This window comes from Equus asinus, chromosome 9 (genome assembly GCF_041296235.1).
Source record: "Equus asinus isolate D_3611 breed Donkey chromosome 9, EquAss-T2T_v2, whole genome shotgun sequence".
NCBI classification, from domain to species: domain Eukaryota; kingdom Metazoa; phylum Chordata; class Mammalia; order Perissodactyla; family Equidae; genus Equus; species Equus asinus.
Genome location: NC_091798.1, coordinates 85891518 through 85912221, shown reverse-complemented (window position 1 = coordinate 85912221; position 20704 = coordinate 85891518). Strand labels below are relative to the sequence as shown.

At 36.9% G+C, this 20704-nt stretch overlaps 1 protein-coding gene across 5 annotated transcripts in view; it reads left to right on the top strand.

Moving 5' to 3' along the window:
• The window catches only part of VCAN (versican), a 105711-nt gene extending 86017 nt beyond the window's left edge, over nucleotides 1–19694 (top strand). For all 5 annotated transcript variants that reach the window (XM_070517834.1, XM_070517833.1, XM_014857042.3 and 2 more), the window contains 3 exons: nucleotides 12694–12838; nucleotides 17878–18060; nucleotides 18206–19694. In XM_070517834.1, coding sequence (XP_070373935.1) covers nucleotides 12694–12838; nucleotides 17878–18060; nucleotides 18206–18333 — 456 coding nt within the window. In that variant the 3' untranslated portion in view covers nucleotides 18334–19694. The remainder of the gene's footprint in view (nucleotides 1–12693; nucleotides 12839–17877; nucleotides 18061–18205) is intronic.
• The last annotated feature ends 1010 nt before the right edge of the window (nucleotides 19695–20704 follow it).

Here is a 20704-nt window from a genome sequence, read left to right as displayed (position 1 = left end):
TTAAACCATCCAAGTTAAATACACATTAAAGCTGGTGAACTTAAACAAACATTTCTTATCTGGCCTCTCTACTATTAGCTGACTTTTAAGTTCTTTCTTGAACCTATTGTTAAATGAATGGCTAGTCTGGAGTGTCTCCCCCAGATCTGTTTTCCAGTGCCTGTGCCCTTCCTCTCCCCTTGCTATGACCTCTTGTTACTCCCTCCATAAAATTCTTCACTGTCTTCCCCCTGCCTTCAGTGTAAAATTCTGATTATTACCATGGCATACTGTGCCCACCAACTCCATCTGCCACTTTCTAAACTATATCATCTCAAAATACTCGCAGTTCTGGAATGAACCATGACATCTCTTTCCTGCTGGTCTTTGCATATCCTTGCCCCACTGCTTAGAATGTTCTCACCTCTTGCCCTAATTTCATTTAATAAACGTTCAAATACTTTGCTTAGCCAAGTCTTCTTCTTCCAGGAAGCCTTCCTAGCTGAGTGACTAAGAGGCCCTCCTCTGGGTTCCAGAAGCCCTCTGTGTCTTCTTCCCATCCTACCACTGACCCCTGTGGAGTTAATTTCCTCACACTGAGTTTTCTGAAGCAGGGACTAACTTTCATCTCTATTTTTTCAGCACTTAGCAGAGTGGTTGGCAAAAATAGATCCTTAATCAATGTTTTTTAAATGATAACCAATATCTACACATCGCTCAACCAACTCACTCTGTCTTTTGCATCCTGTAATGACCAATTAAGTCTTTTGGCTGAATTTCTTTGTGACAATTCTTGTTTATCTAAATGAAATCTTTTATTTAAAGTTGTACCAGTATGAAAAACATTAAAACATAATAGGTGAGTTTTCAAATATGGTGAAAAGAAAAAAAAACTTCTGCAAAAACAGAAGTACATAGCTGAGCATAACACATCTTACTAAAGTTATTAATCTAAAGGAAAACAGATCTTCCTACTGGAAATGATGACAGTTTTGTCCATGGTTGTCCCAAGAATACATCTACAATAAACTTTGGGAAGAAAAAATGGAAAGCAAACTTTTCAACCTCTGCCACCCCTGCAGGCTTGAGTTATATCAGGCCAGCTTTCCCTGAAGCCTTAGGAAACCAACAATTACTCAAAACTTTGAAGGAGGTTTTTTTTTTCCATCATAGGCGCATATGCTTTCTGAAGAAAAATGACTTTAAAAAAACCTTATTATCCAAATCCAAAATGTAGTGAAACAAGCAAAAGGAAGTCTCACACTGGAATGTTAGCAGCTCATTTCGTTTTTTGTGGATTGCTTGACCGAGGCTGAATTGTTGCCTGAGATTGGACAGATCTTCATTTGTTCATCCACTATCCGAGTCCATTCTTTCAAGCAGAGGGAGCCAGACGTCAGGGAACACTGTGGAATCGTTTATATTTCTTTGTCTATATGCTTCCTAGCAAAATCGTAGTCACAACTTCCTTTTCAGGTACAGACTATAGTGTGTCCGTGGACAGCACAATTAGGGACATATTCAAAACTGTCGGGTGCCTTAGTCACACCACTTATAATAACGTGCCTCCCCGAACTATGGTTTAAAATCAACCCGTGCACTTCAGAGATTTAAAGCTGCAACCATCTTGTTCCCTCCTCTCTGACCCCCAGGAATAAAATTTTCGTGAGGGGAGAATTTTGCTCCTTTTTCTCTTTTCTTCAGTGAGTTCCCGCAGCACCATCAGAGCTTGCCCCTCACCCCTGGGGATCAGATGCTTCAGCGGATCAGACACTGTTACTTCAAAGGACAATGTCACCTTAGATAGGGCTGTCTAGGGGTTGAGGACTGAATAGAACTGACAATCCAGTTCCCTTTTAAAAATGTTGAGGAGTTTTTGGAGCATTTGATTTGTTCACCAAAAAAAAAACCCCTGACTTTATTCCTATATGTTTTAAAACCATTTCCTATATCTCTTTCACATTTTCCTTTTGTCATCTCTATTTTGTCAGCACTCAGTGTCGCCCCCTGCGAGGCTGCTAGCCCATCGACTTCCTGGAGAGTAGTCACGGGCCGCCTCCTTCTCACTCCCCGCTCTGTTTGGAGAAGACAGAGACTTCCTCTCCTCTGCACTTGTCTGAATCTGGACAGAACCTTCTCGAACATGTTACTAATTCACAGATCCATAAATGTCTTGCTTTCTATCTCTAACCAACTCATCTTGCCCCTTGATAGTTATGATATGGATTACAAGAGGCTAATTGATAACTTTCTGTACTTAAAAAAATCCTACTTGAAAAATATTTCTGAAAGATAACTGAATTTTGCACTTTTTTCACATTTTGATAGGCATGGTTCAGCATTGGTGAGCTGGAACACCTAGAACAACGGGACACCCACTTGCCCTCCTGGTCAGAGTCGATGCATGAGAATAGCCAGATTGCTTGTGGATTTGACTTTAAATTCTGAGGCCCCTTTTCTTTTTTCATAAATAAATACATCAGGCTGTCAAGCAAAGTAGCGTGAGAAAAATCCAGCTTTGAAAAAGGTGGAAACAGTAAAGAAACAGCCCTTAACCCAGGAAGAGACACTTAAAAAGGACAGACAAAAGGAGTAACGAATCGCAGGCCGTAAACCATTATTCTTTTTCTGCGGGACTGTATCATTATTACCCTTTATAAACACAAAACTTCCTATCCTCCTCTCTCTCCCAGATGTCTTGGCCATTGCAAAAAGAATCAGGAGTATTAATGAATTTCCGGTGTTTTCTAAGCTTATTGGTAGGTTTCTGCTCATTTGAAAGGATTGTACATGATTTGGAATAAAAAAATGCAAAAGAAAATCCCCAAACAAAAACTTAAGTTTTACTTTTTCTACCTGAAAATCTTAGAAGACCTTCTATAAAGTATTTGCAGATGGCTGCACGTTGGCTCTGGTGTGGTTTTAGCTCCAAGTCAAGTGCCCCTTCTCTGTGAACAAGTTACACTGCATATCAACATTAATTTAATTATGTTAAACCTCATAGGCTTCATTATATTAACCTAAAAGCCAACAAAAACATATGCGTCTCCTCCTTTGACACATTACTCATGAGTGGAAGAATTCTAAGTTTCTTTTCTGCAGAAGACCACTGAGCTCTTAATGAAAAGTTGTACTTGTGTTGTGGTTCAGTTTGGTTTCAAACCAAGAACTGGTTCTTCTGCTTCTGCGTGTGAAATATAACATTGAGCGGTTCTAGAACACAAAGCCCTCATCTCTGCCTTGCCTTTAGTTGAGTGCAGAGAGCTAGTGATGGGTCAACAGCTGGAAGAACAATATCTACTCATCACTGAGAAATCATTTCATAGTTGCCGATATTCTCCTAAAAAAAGACAAAGACAATTTATCAATGCATCAGTTCCTTCTCACAGATGCTATACCAACAGTGCCCTATGAAACTTTAAAACCACATACAGATATTTAAATTTAATTGCTAATTAGTTTAAGGCAATGCATGGAAAAGGCCAAAAAAAATGGTGAACAGGTTTTGGCAGTTTCACATTGCATTTGGGTCCTTAGCACTTCCTGACCAAAGACATGTGCAAACAAGCTTTGGGTGAAGGAACCCAACTGGCACCATGCACAGTGGGGATTAAATGCGAGTGGCTCCGTGGAGCTCTGCCTGGGGCTCCCCGATCTCCCAGTGGTCTCACAGTGGGAGTAACTCACATCCTTTGGAAAATGCTGTTGATAATTACTGCTTTGTGGGGCAGTGAGCTCACGCTATTACACAAGATTAGTGCTGTGCTCCAGAGCTGGCAGATCGTCTCTCCCGCACGGACATTTGCCAGCTAGGAAAATAATGGGCATGTTGCCACTTTAACAACTGTCAGGAGACCCCAAGTTAGTTTTTCCTTCCTTCAGCATATTCCTGTTTGTAGGATCCAACTCCAGGCTACCAGCCTAGGGCAGTGACACCAAAACAAATGTCTCTTTCTTCTTTAAAACAAAGCTGCTCTTTTCCTTTCGGTTGTCCAACAAAAAGACAACAGCAAAACCATAACCTCTCTTAAAACATAAATAAATAAAGACCCAGAGCAGAGTCACCTCAAGCAAGTACAAGGATCAGAAGAAGGTATATCTCCACCTCACAGGGAGGTCATTTGCCCCCAACAAGTTGAATGAAAAAAGTTAAATGTACCCCCCACAGACTGCAGACAAATGCCTACTGTGTTCCACAGCCGTTGAGGGAAAAAAGGCATTTTGCAGTTCCCAAATGTTTTGTTTTCTGTAATAAGTCGTCCTGCTAGCCTCCTAGCAGATAACCGTGTGACCTGTGTTCTGAAAGGCTGCACGTCACCCAGAGGGGTTGTTCTGAGTTGTTTCTTTAGTGAAAAAGTGGCATCTTATCAGCCTACATTTCAAACAGGCGAGCCAGCAAGCCGTCCTCTTGGGATAGTGTTTCTATTTGGAGTTTGCTTTTATACCTTGGTGGTTATCTGCTTACTCTTGGCATCGCTGCATTTGGATGTTATTTGTTGCTGTGGGAGCCCAGCAGTGGCAACATTAGTTCCAGGTGGTAAAAGGAATTTGCACACAGAGAAGACAGCTTTAGTCCAGGTGTCATGTTTTTATCGCTAATCTGGATAAGTTTTTACCTAAAAACAAACCGAATGTGAGTCACACTGCAGACATTAATTTGCACGCATACATGTTTGTTTCTGATCTGCCCTGTTCCAAGGATTTTAGGTGGATTCTATAGATTTGGCTTTGCTTCTGATGCACTTTCACCATTGATGTAAATCATCTGAAAATTTAAAAAGGCAAAGTGGAGAAAAAGAAACTATTGTAGATGAACGTTTTAGTCAGACAGAAAATTCAGATTGTAGCTGCAATGGCCTGTAACAGAATGAACGCAATCCAGTTGGTCAATACTATTTAGCCAAGGTCCATCTTCTAACAAAGTATTCTCTTCGTGCTTTCCCTGACAAAACTGCGAGCACGTATCACAGATAATCCTTTAATCTTTTTTGCCACATGGAGTAAATAAGCGTAATTTGGGGGTATTCTAAATTCTGTTTTGTTAACAGTGACTTAATTGGTAATTCATAATATAACGATGGCTGGATATCACCACCTAGTGGCCATTTTGTATTTTGCATTTCAAAACTTCTTCCCAGAACTCCGCTTAGATCTATGTGGGAATAATATTCTCTTGAATTAAGTTCCTGTAGCTTCCGTTTAAAACTTCTAGTATGAATTGCATTATATTGTGAACCTGGAAGTTAAATGTGAAATGAGATGATTTTTTAAATGCAGCATGAAGCTAACACATGGAGTCACATGCTTAGTAAAATCCTAGCAACTGAGACAAATATTAGGACCAATCTTTCTTGTATCTTCACTTTATACACAGTAATAGAACCAGTGGAAAGTTTTCCTTGGCTGGTTCCCTTGGTACGTGAAGCTAGAGGACTTTTTTTGGCTTTCTTACGAAAATTTTTTACAGTGAATTAAATTAGTGGTGTTTGGGGGGAGGGAGAGGAGGTGGAAAGCTGTCACTGGGCTGTTCATGGAAAAAAATTCCAAATTATAGCTTGACGTCTTAGTAGATTCTCCCAACAATTATGATAATATGTTACGTCGTGGGACGGCTTCCCTGGACAAACGTCAAGAAGGATTTTTATCAATGGAGTGTGTAATTGTTTGAATGTCCTTGGCAAAATCCATAGTTTGAAAGCATAGAGTCTTTAATTTGCCATTTAAGATAATCTAAATTATCATGCATTTTAAAGAATAAAAGGTGATGCCATCTAAGCTGGAAAATTATAGCTAAATATGTGGATATGTAGATGATAGACGGGTAAATACATAGAGTAGGCCCTTGGCAGCTGCAGGTTCAAGTTTTGCAGTTTCAATTGTATATGAGAGACCCTGAAGATCCACAATATGAAATAACTTGTCCTTTTTGCTCAGGCACAGATTTGAACTGCACCCTACGGCTATTTAGTGCGTAAGAATTGTTCAATTAGCTACCAAGACTGTCTAATGGACAGCTCAGTATTCCCATCTCACGGTGTCTGTTGCTGTTGACTTTGCTAATCATTTAACCATTTTGGATCTTCTCTGCTGCGTTTATGTGGGAACCTCCCTGCTACACAGGTCTGTGTGAATAGGGGCATTCCCAAGCTCTTAAATATATCCTTCCCTAGTGCCAAGAAGTACTGTATTTGTAGGGGGGTGTGTGTGTGTGTGATGGTGGTAAATCTCAAATTTGTGTCTCCCAAAAAGATGAACTTTAATTTTATCCAGTGGCTATGAAAATTCTTTTTTCTTTTCAGTCTCTAGAGAGGAAAGCAAGAGATTGTAAACAAAGTGTCTAACTCTTTAGGGGAGCTGGTTAGTTCCCATTGATTATTCTTTGTAGTTATTTGACCAAGTTAACAAATAAGATCTCAATGAAGAGAATTTGAAATGGGTCCAATATCATGGAGAAGGCTGGTTATCAATTAAGTTTTGATAAGACCAGTTGCTTTGAAAATTTCTTACTTTTAAGTTGCTAATAAGAGATTTAAAAACAAGACTCTTTAATGTTCTGGGAATTCTTTCTCTACTAGAGGTGGAAGCGTGACCTTGTAGCTTCAGGGTTTTCATTTTTGAACTGACATTCTCTTTTAAAGACTAAAAAAATCTCGACGTGGAAAAACAAAAACTATTTTGGAATGTTGCATAGGGGATACGAGTAAGTCATTTCATGGTTCAAAAGTCTTCCTTGCTCCAGCCTTGTGTTTTCACCACCCAGCTGTTTGCATATTTCCTCACAAATTGATTGGGTTATGTATGTATCACGTAAAGGACCAGCTGGGATGTGCCTGTCACAGCAGTAACTGACTACAACTGGATGGTCTCGCTCCCTTCTTTAACTGAAAGCAGTGCTCCAAGCTGAACCCAAGCAAACTCCTTTTTTTAAAGCAAAGCACCAGGTTATCTTTAAATCTTGTGTTTTCTTGAAATAATACTTTTTTAACCTTAGGAAAAAATGTGGTTTTCCATCTCTGCATGAGGAAAAGGTCAATTAGTTACACTACACTTTTATCATCAGTTTGTTTTGTTCTTGCTTCTGATGCTAGTTATCTGCTGAGATTTTAGGGCCATTGATCATGGCCCTGTGGTGTCTATTTTAAAGATAAAAGATCCTCTGGTATCTCTGAATGACAGTTGGGACTCCTTGACACTATATAATCAGAGATTCACCTTGAAAGGATGTCAACCCTGTCTGACTTTAGCAGATTACTGATAACTTTCAAAAGCAGAGACCTCACCCCCAAACAAACACACTCCCCTCCTCCCCCCAGTTGATTAAATCAAGTTGGAGACTTGCAAAGAGCTGGGAAGGAGAGAATAACTCTTTGGCCATTGTGCTTGAGAAAAATCAGTCAAGTCCCTCTTAGATCTGTGGGATTGAGGTCACCCTCCAAGAGTGAAGAATGTTGGTGGGCAGGGAGGTCCTGGGTGCTCCAGAAGACCTGCAGGGAAATTCTTCACTTTTATGTTCATGTGAGACAGAAATAATTCTTTGACAATAAAATACAGATTATTTGGAACAAAATAATCTAAGTGTTTATAAAGTTTGATAGATTTTGATGAATACCTAGTCTGCTCTGAGTTTTTCCTCTCAATATTAGGATTGGTTCCAAAGGAGTTCTCTGGTCTGTGGAGACAGTTTTCATGTGAGAGCACTGTACTTAGTGTTGGATTGGGCCAGGGTTTTTTGAATCATTTTATGCTTTTGGCAATTGATTTACTTGAATCCAATTGGGGGAGAAAGAAAGAGAAAATAATAACTGAAAAGTCACTAAATCCAATTGAATGGATATGACTGTCTTTTTTGGCACTTTTTTTAACAGATACTGAGGGATGGTCATTTAATTGAAACTCTAAAACTAAAGTAACTTTATCATAGAATGTACAGCATTCACCAGTTTCATTCTAGGTATAAAATAATTATGTCTTCCTAAAATGCAACTTTGGTATAAGAAAATTTTACATCTGAGCTGACTTTCCTCTACATCAACTATTTGAGTTTTATGTCATAATTTTCTCTGGCATCAGAAGAGAATGAAAAGGCACAGCAATTTAAGATTCTCTTTTCAGACATCGTATGTGATGTAATTCTGGTCTCTGGGGGAGGCAGCAAGAGTTCGGGGCTTGGGATGGGGAATGTGAGTCTCCGAGACGCAGACAAACATGCAGAGTTCTGGTCAGCATTTGTTTTTGTCAGCAGGGTTAAAATGAATTCTCCCCAAGCCATGCTTGCTTTTTGGAATAATTCTTAGTTTGCCCCAGAAGAGGGTTGATCACCCAAGATGTTTGCTCATAATCCCAAACAAGGAGGAAACAATGCATATGGGAGTGGGGAGTTTTTCTCTGCTCATTCTAAGAATCCGTATTTTTGTATGTATGAGACACTGTCAATATGAGAGGCGCTCCATTTCATTCTTATAACTCAGAATTGGTTTCCTGAGGACAGATCTTTTCCTAACATTTAACTTTAGTGAAAAAAAAGTACCTTATTAAGCCTAAAGTCGAAGATTTATTTTTTATACTCTTTCTTCCTGCAAGTGATGTTAAATAAGGCTGTAAAAAATTCAGGAGGAGACAAAGAAAGTTGTTCAGAAAACTGGAGTTTCCTTTGCTAAGTCAGTTTGGCAATAACATGAAGCAAAATCAAAGCATCCTAGCCAAAATAAATCTGCACAATGGAGCTATCAGATATGAGGTAATAGTGTGACATGCTTGTGGCTATCAGACACTCTTGTAAAAACCACAGACCTAAAATTTGGTCCTGCACCATTAAGCCACAGCTCTGCCAAGCAACAACGCAGAACACATGTTTTAAATCACTGTTGCAAGCCAAATGTAATTCCCACCAAAAACAATTAAATCTTTTACCAGAGGTCTGAGTCTGGGCAGCTCAAACCCTGAGAATCGCTTCAGTGGCATGGAATCTGAATCTCATTTCAGTGTGAAAATGAGATGGTTGTTCAGAGCAGGAGGAAATGTCAGCTGCAAAAGACATGGCAGTCAGTGACTTGGGTAACTTGAAGTGAAATTTGTGGAGGTTAAACTGAAAAGGGTTAGCTGAGAAATGTGGAAGTCCTTTCTGATAGCTGCATAGATCATTTTATAATGTTCATTTATATCGAGTAGAAGAATAATTCATGCTCACTCTAGGGAAGTTGGAAAATATGTAAGAATATATAGAATACAATAGTATCTCCCAGTCTCATATTACTCAGATATAAACTGACATTTTACTGCATTTCCTTTTGGTCTTTCCCACCGCCCCGCCCCCATACGCACACATAGCTGCATCTGAGAGTGTGTATAAAATTTGGATCATTGTATATTTTAGTACTTTTTACTTTTAATCTAACACTTCTTTTAGTATTTCCTGTCTCCTTATATATTCTTTAAAGACCAGATATTTAATGGTTATATAAAATTCCATTGTCTGGCTATACCATAATTTATTGAATATATGTTAGCTCTATAGATCGTTTCCCTTTTACTGGTAGTATAAATAGTATTTTAGTATTTTATTAATAAAATATTATTAAGTATTTAGCATTTATATGTTTATTATTAATAAAATACTGTAAGTAGTAGTTTATTTTGTGAAACGTTCACATCTCTAATGATTTTTTAGGATAGAATTTTATAAGTGGAATTATGGGATCCTAGGGTAGGAACTTTTTGAGGCTCTTGATATGTGTTGCCAACTGTTTTCCAGAAAAGTCTTTTACTTCTACTGGCTATGTCTGCGAGTGCTTGTCTCACCCATCATTTGCTAGCAGCAAGCAACACCTTCGATTAGGGGTGGGTGTGGGTAGGGAAGAAGGCAATATACTCTGCAGCTCATTATTTCTAAATATCAAATTATTTATTGAACAGCAGCAGTACGTGCCAGGCATAGTTCCTGGCACTGAGGATATAGTAGTAAACAAAAGAACCTAAAATTCCTGTCCTCAATGTGCTTTGTTCTACTAGGGAGAAAAAATAGAACAAATAAGTAAATGATGTAGAATATCAGAAGATAATGTGTTATGAAGAAAAATAAAGCAAGGAAGGGAGATGGGCAGTGTGGGTGGGGACAGAGGAAGGGGCACATTGCACCGGTTGCACATGCTAATAGGGTGATGGAAATTTCCCACCTTTGAGGACATTTACTAGTTTTTTGTAAGAGGTTACTTAAAAAGTAAGGTAAAAGTATTAAGTATTTGAGGAACTCTGGAATCATTTACTGTAAAAAGTATTAAATGTAGGTTTTTGTTAGTTTTAAGAATTTCTATTGTTTTGTTTTTTATTTTTGCCCTACTTTAATTCCTCTGTTAAAGATGGCTTAGTTATACTTCAGCAAGAGCTGAATATAACTTTTGTATCTCTGCTTTGTTGCTCCATTTCCTTGTAAATTGTGTATTAAAGGAGCTGGGGGAAAAAAGGCTTGGTGGGTAAAGGGTGAAGGATGATAAGGAAATGGAAGTAAGCAGAGAAAAGGAAAATAGAGAATTCCTTAGAATCCCAGCTCAGAGCAAACGCCAGTTCTTGGTTGCGGGGAGACCTGCCAGTCAGAGTTCTCGAGGGAGTGTCGTCCCCTGAGCTTCCTTCCCAGGGCATCTGGGGGTGACTCAGCGGGATGATTCAGGCCAGTAGAGTTGGATGTAAATCCATCTGGTTTCTGGATTAGCTTTTCCACCAGAGAAACAAAAACAACCTTCATTGTTTGTTTTGGCAAAAAAGAAAAAAACAAAAACACCTTTCTTAAGCGTCTCTTGGTTCTTTGCAACTTTATCACTCTTCAGGGACTCTTTTTCCATAGCAGAGGTCTCTTGTCCCCTGTCCTAATTTTGGCATGATCGGGGAGGACCTTAAAGCAAAGCTAGGCAAAGAGATGGAAGGAAAAGTAGAAGGTCTCTGAATCCTGAGGTTTTCAAAGTTTAGTCTTCCTCTCGCAAGATACTTTATTAAAGATTTAGTTTTTGACCCTCTTTAAAAGTTTTGAAAACTACCTTTTTCTGAGAAGAAAAGCAACTTACAGGTATTCTGTAATATATTTATTATACATATTTAAAAGACATGAAAATAGCCATGGCGCTGTCGGGAGTAAATAGTAGGACCATTTTTTGCATGCCCTGAATTGAGAACAATTGCCTCAACTCTTACGTATAGCTTCTTCCCAAATAAAATCTAACTCATTGTTTCAAATCACAGACTTATTTTAAGTTTAATTCAAGGACAGACTAATAGATCTTTAGGCCCAAAAAAGACAGCCATATGAGCCATTGTCGCATAGATGAATCTGTATTTCTACCATAGCAGGAAGCTTGTCTCCACCAGTCTTGTCAGCATGAGATCTGATGTAAAACATAACAGTAGGCAAAGCACAGTGGGAAAGTGACACTCAGGTTGGGCCAGAAAGACACTGAACAAACAAACTTGTCCAATATCACACTCTAGTTAGGAGGAGGCCCAAGACAACGAACGTGGACTCTTGTTTATAGTCCCATATTATTTTCATCTGACCAAAGTTTGTTATTTTTGAATAGGCATGGGGACTGTGTTTTTCATATAATTATTGGTTGATATGGAGGCAGCATTTTAAAATAACAAAACATTAAACATAAACCAGAGAGTCCTGGGTACTTAATATCTGTAAGCTCCAAATTATTCCCAACCCTGCCAGATTGTTGTAAGAGAGAATGCATACCAAGTACCTAGAAGAGGGCTCTGTCCATTATAGGTGCTGAATAAATGGATGTATTACCACGAAGGAAGGCAAAAGAGATTTCTGTTTATATAACGTTGCTCAGAGCGGGGAATCAATAGATACCATTTAAACATATGGATATAAAGATAGCCAGTAAAAACATCAAATCAATAAAATCCTTTTCAATTATCTAAACACACATTACACAAAGAAAAGCAAACATATAGTAAGATATATCTTTAAAAGTTTATCTTTTATAACCATATGCATAAATATGATAAGTGTTCCTGTTAAGAGAAAACAACTTCCAGATTAGATCATAAAGCAAAACTCAACTGGATAGCACACATCAGAATCACATCTAAAACAGAATAACCCAGAAAGGTTGAATATAAAATGATGGGTATAGTTATATTAGGTAAATACATAAAATATAGCAGATACCTCAGTTTTTAACAAAATAAATGAATTTGTATAAAAACAGTCACATTAAATAAGACAAAGAAAGATACTTTATAGTGGTAAAGAGAGAAAAGAAAGAATAAAAATTCTATCGCACTATCTATAAAATTATGTGCACATAAGGGCTGGAAGAAAACATGATGGATCAGAGCGATGAGATTATGGATTTTTTTTTCTAGTTCCATTTTCATTAATGCTGTTACAATTAATAATAATAACATGATTAAATTTCTTAAATTGAGCATTGATTATATATTTAGAAATCTAGGATAACTAGAATAAAATTCCTCAGATATGACTCATTGCCAAAGAAAAAGTACATATTTTTTGAAGAGAGACTTTGAGATCCATATATTGTCTACTCAGAGTGTAAAAATCTTTTTATTTACCACCAAAATCATTTCAGGTAGATGATTCAACAGAAATCGTTGAGTCCATTTTAGAATGGAATTGACTTGTGGTGTCATGCCACCATAGCTCTAATAATATACTACTCTTTGACTATCACCCTCCCTCTATTTTTACAGCAATATGAGAACTGGAGGCCCAACCAGCCAGACAGCTTTTTTTCTGCTGGAGAAGATTGTGTCGTAATCATTTGGCACGAGAACGGCCAGTGGAATGATGTTCCCTGCAATTACCATCTCACCTATACTTGCAAGAAAGGAACAGGTAATGATTACCCCATTAATAATGTATACTTCACTTGCATTTCAATTATCAAGTGAATTCAGGAAGACTAAGCTTCGTTCTTTAAGACACAAACTACATATGCCATTTACAGCTTCTCTTGTTGCTCTGGAATATTTCACTCTTCCCATACAATCAAAAAGTTTGTTTTCAGTAATGTTTTCACCATAGATTTCAGGTGCTTAAGATAACAACGTAACATCTATGTAGAAAAACTACCTGACAGTATCTTTAAGAAAAACAAGTGCCAGCCCAAGGTCCTATAGACCATTATTTTGATGAAGAGAGCATTAAAAAAAAATTGGTTGTCAACGTTTAAAAATTGGGATACATCATAAAATAATCTGGATTTTTGACTTCAAAAAAAAGAACACCTGGTCCCATTTGGCCCAAGTTCACATTTGTCCGTGGTTTGAAGCACTGGACCTGAAACCAGCTGCCCTCCCTGAGTGGGGGCCATGGCCTCGGGTGGGCCACAGCCCTCATTCCGGCCTTCCCTGGTCTGACTTGCCTGGTCTCCGTAGGCATTTGAGTTTTTGAATCATTCCCTTAGAAGCTTATTGTGCTTATAAACCATGGAACAAAAAGCCATCCCTCTATCTTTAGTTGAATACCTTCAAGACATGATAAGATAAAAACATTTGTAATGTAAGTTCCACAATGAGGAGAATTGTTTAGGTGACATTAAACAGACAGCATTAAGGAAGCTGATTTTTTTTAAGCGTGCTGTGTTTGTTATTGACCAGTATGTTTGACTTTCTAAGGCACACTCTACAGACTTCTTCCTTAAACAAATAGGAATTCCGTCAACATTTTTTAACCTGTTTGCAATTGATAATTGCGTTAAAGCATGAATATTTAGTCTCTAGACCAAGACTTTTACCCACCTCAACTAAGAGTACGAAGAAGAAATGCAAAATATAAAACCCATTTGATTTGTCCTTGAATGTAAAGATAATAAAACTAAAAATACACACGCTGTAAATATTTTAGGAAAAACTTAAACACTAATAATGAGAAATTCTATTAGAAGAAAGAGAACACTGATACACACAAAGCTCAGATGAAACTCAGCTGTCATCCATGACTACTTTACTCTGCTCTTCCCATCTAAAGTAGAATTTGCTCTGAATATCCTTTCTATTTGAGCAGCTTTCCTGACTATGCGCCTTACTTCAGCGCTTCTGCGATGGAACTTGTCAAAATAGCAAATCGAGTGTTTGCTGTTTTCCCTGTTTCTTGTGTAAGAAGTCTTTAATGAACTGTTTGTCTTTATCCAAATGTCATGTTTGCCTTCTTAGATCTCCAAATGGTCCCTGGAGTCATGCTTTTCATTTTATCATCCGAATATTCTTATATTGCTTGTCATTTTTCCCTATAGCAAGATTTCTCGACAGTGGGACTGTTCACATTTTGGGTCAGATAATTCTTAGTTGTGGGGGGCTGCCCTGTGCGTTGTAGAATGCTTAGCATCATCTCTGCCCTCTGTGCACTGAATGCCAGTAGCATTCTCCTCCACTCCACATCCCCCTCCTCTGCTTTGTGACAACTAAAAATGCCTCTAGACATTGTCAACTGTCCCTGAGGAAGAGGGGGAGGAGAAAAACCGCCCCAGGCTGAGAACCACTGTCCTACAGCTAAAACAGATTCACAGAAACATCAACACAGTTTACATTTCTAAGGAGGGAAGCGATTTATAAAACGTTGGCTTTACCTCATTAAAGGAGAAAAAAACCCAAAACACCCCCGATTCTTGTATTATATCTCCCTGCTGTCTGATTTTTATTTATGTAGACTTAGTTCATTATTAATCAGTACGCTGGGGAGTTTTATGAATTTCATAAATGTCTGTAGACTTTTATAAAAGATACTCATTTCTCCTTTCAGATATTTTAGATATCCTTAAACATACAGACCTGAGTAGCTCTACTTTTAATTAAATACTTGTAAAGAAGGATTATAATATATTCAAAGGACACGTTTCCTTTTAGAAAAAGAACACCTCAATGCATACTATCCATGCATCTTTGGAACCTCCAGAAGGTTCCTTCAAATCTCATCCATCTACTTCCCAATTCCAGCCTTGGATAACGACTTAATTCTCTTACTTTTCTCTTTAGCATTATCACATATGCTTGTATCTATAAACAACAAATTGTTTAGTTTTGCACATTTTTGAACTTTACGTAAGTGGATCATACTGTATGCATTTTGTACCTTGCTTTTTTTGTTCAGCATTGTGTTTGTGGGATTTATCCGTGTTGATGCATGTGGCTGTATTTCTTCAATTTGGCTGCTGAATAGTATTTCATTGTATGACTATTTAACTTTTATTTATCAGTTCTCCTCTCAATGGACATTGGGTTAAATTCAGTGTTTTTGCTATTATAAACAATATTTCTATGAACATTCTTAAACTTGTTCCTGGTAGACTTTTATGAGTTTCCATAGGATATTTTTCCAGGAGAGAAGTGCTGAGTCATAGGATATATGTACCATCAAATTTACTAGAAAAATCTCAAATTATTTTCCAAAGTGGTTGTACCAATTTGCACTCCCACCAGCTATGTGTGAGAGATCCTGTTACTCCACATCTTCTCCAACATTTGATATTATCGGACTTTGAAATTTTTGCCAATCTGGTGGGTATAAAATGTTATCTCTTGTGATTTAATTTGTATTTTCTTGGATACTTTCCCCTCAATAACTTTTCATATACTTTTAGGTCATTTATAGCTCTTCTTTTGTAGAGTATCGTTTTATGTCTTTTGCTTATTTTTTAAAATTGGTTGCTTCTCTTTTATATATTGATTTGTAGGAGTTCTTTTTATATCCTCTTACTAATCCCTTAACAATTAGATACGTTGCACATATATTCTCCCAGTTTGTAACTTATCTTTATTCTTACTCAATGGCATTTTTTAATGAACAGAATTCTTCATTTTGTTACATTTTCCTTTATGGTTTAAACCATTTTGTGTCTTAAGAAATCTTTACCTACCCTAAAGTCATAAAAATATTTTATATTGTTTTCTAAATGTTTTATAGTTTTGCCTTTTATATTTATATATTTAAACTATCTAGAATTGATTTCTCAGTATTCTCTGAGGTAGGGAACAAAGTAAACTTTTTTCCATATGAATACCCAATTGTCCAAATGAAAAAGCTCCCTTTCCTCACTGCTTTGCCATGTCGAGTCTGTCAAATTTCTAGCATATAATTGTGAATCTATTTCTGGTCTATTTACCTGTCCTTGCCAGTATCAAACTCACTGAATTATTTTATTTTGCTTATTTATTTATTTACTATTTTATTTTAGCTTTATACATCTTCCTCACGGTTATGAAGACAACTTCTAATTTGTCCACATAGCACATAATCAGATATAATCAGTTATCAAGTTGATGATTTTTAACCTTCTCTATCACTTTGGTCTCATTCTGTCTCATACTTGCTAGTATCTAGGCCTTGGTTTAGGCTTTCTATATTACACTGAAAGAAGTGGAGGTATCCAGCTTGGGGTTGTTGTTGAACCGTATACATAATGTAGTTTTCTAATTGAAAATGACATATTATTATAAAAATCTCTGTTTATCTTATAGGAATTTGTGAACATCAAATACTCACGTGCACAAATATTTCCAATTTCTTAGTTATAGATAGTATGACTTTATAATCTATTTTTTTATTATGTCTCCCTGAGTGACAATTTTTTATGTGAATGAAAAGATATACTTGGATTGTGTTTCATTAAAGATAACTTTGTTTGCCATGGGATCAATATGTTCCAAGCTGTTTTGTCAAGCAGAAGTAAATTAGAGGAACTAAATATTGGAGTTAAATCCAAATTTGTCATTGCAAAAGAGTATCATTGTAAACAGCCTTCTGGATATGGAAATAAATTTAATATTTGTAAACTTTTAACATTAGGATGTTGACATCTAAACATCTTGGTACCAAGGTTTCTGGTAATCATTCTCCCATTGAAGAATTGTATTATTTCATGAGAGAATATTCCATGTTCTTGTAGGCCTTGTGGAGTTGGAACTCTTCAAGTAAACTATAGATAGAAAATGCCATTTAGGGAAATTATATTTAAGTTATATTTTTATTACAGATATATAGCAAAATACAGTCATTTAATAAAAGCTAATTTTTAAAGTGTATCATTTAAAACAAGCACATTAATGTTGAATAAAACAATAGGTTAATACAAATTCAGTTGAATCCATTTTCCTAGTGTCTTGAATTTCAAAATCGCAAGGTTTCTTTTACTTCTATTTCTTTTTTGTTATTGCTACTATTGCTAAGTTTGTTGATATTTAGAATTTTTCACTGTAAGTTAAAAATGATGATTAAATATTCTAAGGTTTACCCACATTTCCCTTTCTCAAGAATTGATTTATAAGATAATTACAAAACTCAGGCATGAATACTATGTCCTGACTTTCCCCTGTCTCTATACAGAAGAAAGAAAAGAGCAAATAAATGTAAATAGAACCAAAGATATTTTATTTATACTTAGGAGTCCATATTTTTGACATATTTTGAAACTATCATGTTAGTATAGATTATAAGTTTTTTCAGGGGGGGTGACAGTAGTAGTTAATCGTTACAAATCCATTATTGTTTCAAGTGAAGGTGAGTAACAAGTAAAAACTCTGGGATGATGATGAAGACAATACCAATGGGCCACATGTTGGCATGGGACAAATGTTTTGTAATTTGAAATTTTTTCAGAAAACTGGCCCTGCCAGATGGATAGATGAATGCATAACCATTTAACCTTCTGGTTCTTTAATAAAACACAATTCAAGATAACATAATCTGAGATTCATACTAGGCCCAGAGCCTCAATATTAAGTTTTCCTCTTGAAAAATTTCGATTTCTGATTCTAAATGATTGCCTTTGATTAAGGTGCTTGATAGGGTACCATAAAGAGGGAAAGAGAAAAAAAAAGAGATGCATGTAATGGGAATATTTAGATTATTTGGAAATAACCCGATTTACTTTTCTTTAGTTGCTTGCGGCCAGCCCCCAGTTGTAGAAAATGCCAAGACCTTTGGAAAGATGAAACCTCGTTATGAAATCAACTCCCTGATTAGATATCACTGCAAAGATGGTTTCATTCAACGCCACCCTCCAACTATCCGTTGCCTAGGAAATGGAAAATGGGCTATGCCTAAAATTACCTGCATGAACCGTAAGTGGTCCTTTAGAAAGAATGGACAACCGTGCTATAACAAGTACTAGACACTCTCATTTTATGGCTACGGTATTGGTAGTTTAGGGTATGGAGCAAGTAATATTGTTGTGTTTTCTTTCTTTCTTTCTTTCCTTTCATGTAGCATCTGCATACCAAAGGACTTATTCTAAGAAATACTTTAAAAATTCCTCATCAGCAAAGGACAATTCAATAAATACATCAAAACATGAGCACCGTTGGAGCCGGAGGTGGCAGGAGTCGAGGCGCTGATCCCTAAAATGGCAAACATGTGTTTTTCATCATTTCAGCCAAAGTCCTAACTTCCTGTGCCTTTCCTATCACCTCGAGAAGTATTATCAGTTGGTTTGGATTTTTGGACCACCAGCCAGTCATTTGGGATTGCTGTGCTCCCAAAACATTTTAAATGAAAGTATTGGCATTCAAAAAGAAAGCAACCAAAATGAACAAAAATGAGGGCAGAGAGTAACCATTTCCAGCCTATCTAATTTCTTTAGTTTTCTATTTGCCTCCAGTGCAGACCATTTTATAATGTATACCAGCCTACTGTACTATTTAAAAAGCTCAATTTCAGCACCAATGGCAATGTAAATAAGATGATTTAATGTTGATTTTAATCCTGTATATAAAATAAAAAGTCATACTGAGTTCGGGCATATTTAATGATGATTATGGAGCCTTAGAGGTCTTTAATCATTGGTTCGGCTGCTTTTTGTACTTTGTTTAGGCTGGAAACGGTTTCACTTGCCCTTTGTCAGCAAGACTGAGGACGGCTTTTCCTGGACAACTAACAAACAAAAGTCTTGTAGGTCACTGCGCCATCTCAGCCATAGTAGTTGCAGTTTGCTTCCATGTGATTCTGAAGCCTGGCCAATGGGATCCGGACAAAAGTAGGGACTGCAATGTGAAACACCTCTTTGCTGCATTCTTTTTCTTCGCTTACAAGAAAGGCCTGAATGGAGGACTTTTTTATGACCAGGAGCAGTTTTTAGGGGTCAAAGTGCTAATTATTAACTCAACCAGGTCTACTTTTTAATGGCTTTCATAACACTAACTGGCAAGATTACAGATCAACACATTTCAAATGGATAGAGACCTAGGACTCTGGAGGGTGGGGGATTGTTAAAAACAACCACACACGTTCAAAGAAAGAAATTTTGTATATATAACCATTTTAATCTTTTATAAAGTTTTGAATGTTCATGTATGAATGCTGCAGCTGTGAAGCATACATAAATAAATGAAGTAAGCCATACTGATTTAATTTATTGGATGTTATTTTCCCCCAATCCTGAAAATTGACATGGTAGGCTAGTTACTTTTCAGTGTTAGCCTTTGCACTGCCCTCACACAGTTTGGAACCGTATAATCTAGGTACTTTTCCCTGATTACATAATGTGATGGATAGAATGCATCTGTGTTTATTATGAAAGGAGTGGAAAAGTGTATAGCTTTCAGCACATGGTGTTTGCCCAGTCTAAGCAAGGAGCATACATATAGAAACAGTGTGGGCATTCTTCTTATTAGGTGGAGTGTATGTGTTGAAATTTCTCCCTATCTCTTCTTACTCTTTTTCCTCCCCTTTGTTTGAATAAAGTGACTGCTGAAGATGACCTTGAATCATTATCCACTTAATTTAATGTTTGAAGAAAAACCTATAATGGAAAGAAGGCATTTAGGAGTCTTTCCCTGATTTCAGTTAGAACGACCTTGAAAGGGTAGACAACAAATAAATATGCAAATAGAAAAAGAGCAGACTCAACATTGATTCTTTTTCATGAAACTTCTTTTGGCTTAGAAGGAACGACAGTAGCCACAATCTCACACAGTGTTTTTATGCAAGTCCTCTTGGTTGCTGCATTAAATGTAATCCACCTTTGGGTGTTCTAGAGCACGGAACAACACTGTGTCAGCCTATTAAGTTTTAATTTTTCCTCTTTCATTACAATGCACATAATAAGTTTCTGTATTTATATTATAACATGTATAGTGTAAAATGTGAATGCCTGTTTTTTTTTTTTGTGAATGAAAATCTAAAATCTTTGTAACTTTTTATACCTGCTTTTGTTTCACCAAAGAAACCTAAAATCCTTCTTTTACTATACTGTGACTGGTCTGGTTATTTACAACTTTAAATCCTAAAGTGCACCAACATTTTTACATTCTGTTTCCATCACGGAAAGCAAGCTGCTGGCTTGGACGAAATGATTTTGTGGCTAGCAGAGAGACGATTATATATGTGTCTGCAGAAGTGGAGATAGTAATTCTGATAATATTTACATCTACGTACTTAGGCACTAATCTCTTCTGTGAAAGAAACACACAATAGGAAAAGTGATAGTTCACATTTACAGAATGTTTCCTACAACCAGGCCAGATGTTTTATGTGCAATACCTCGCAAGCCTGTAGAGAGGTGCTGGTAATGTCTGAATGATGTGGGATCAGGTGTAGGGAACTCAAGTCATTTGTCCAAAGTAACATAATTAGTTTGTAGTGGATGCAGGTAATCTCCAGAACCTCCGTGATATTAAGAAAAATATAAAATATTGTGTTCCCAATTGTTGTGCATTCAGGAAGTCAATTTACTGGCTAAAAGATCATATCCAAATGATCATCAGAGGA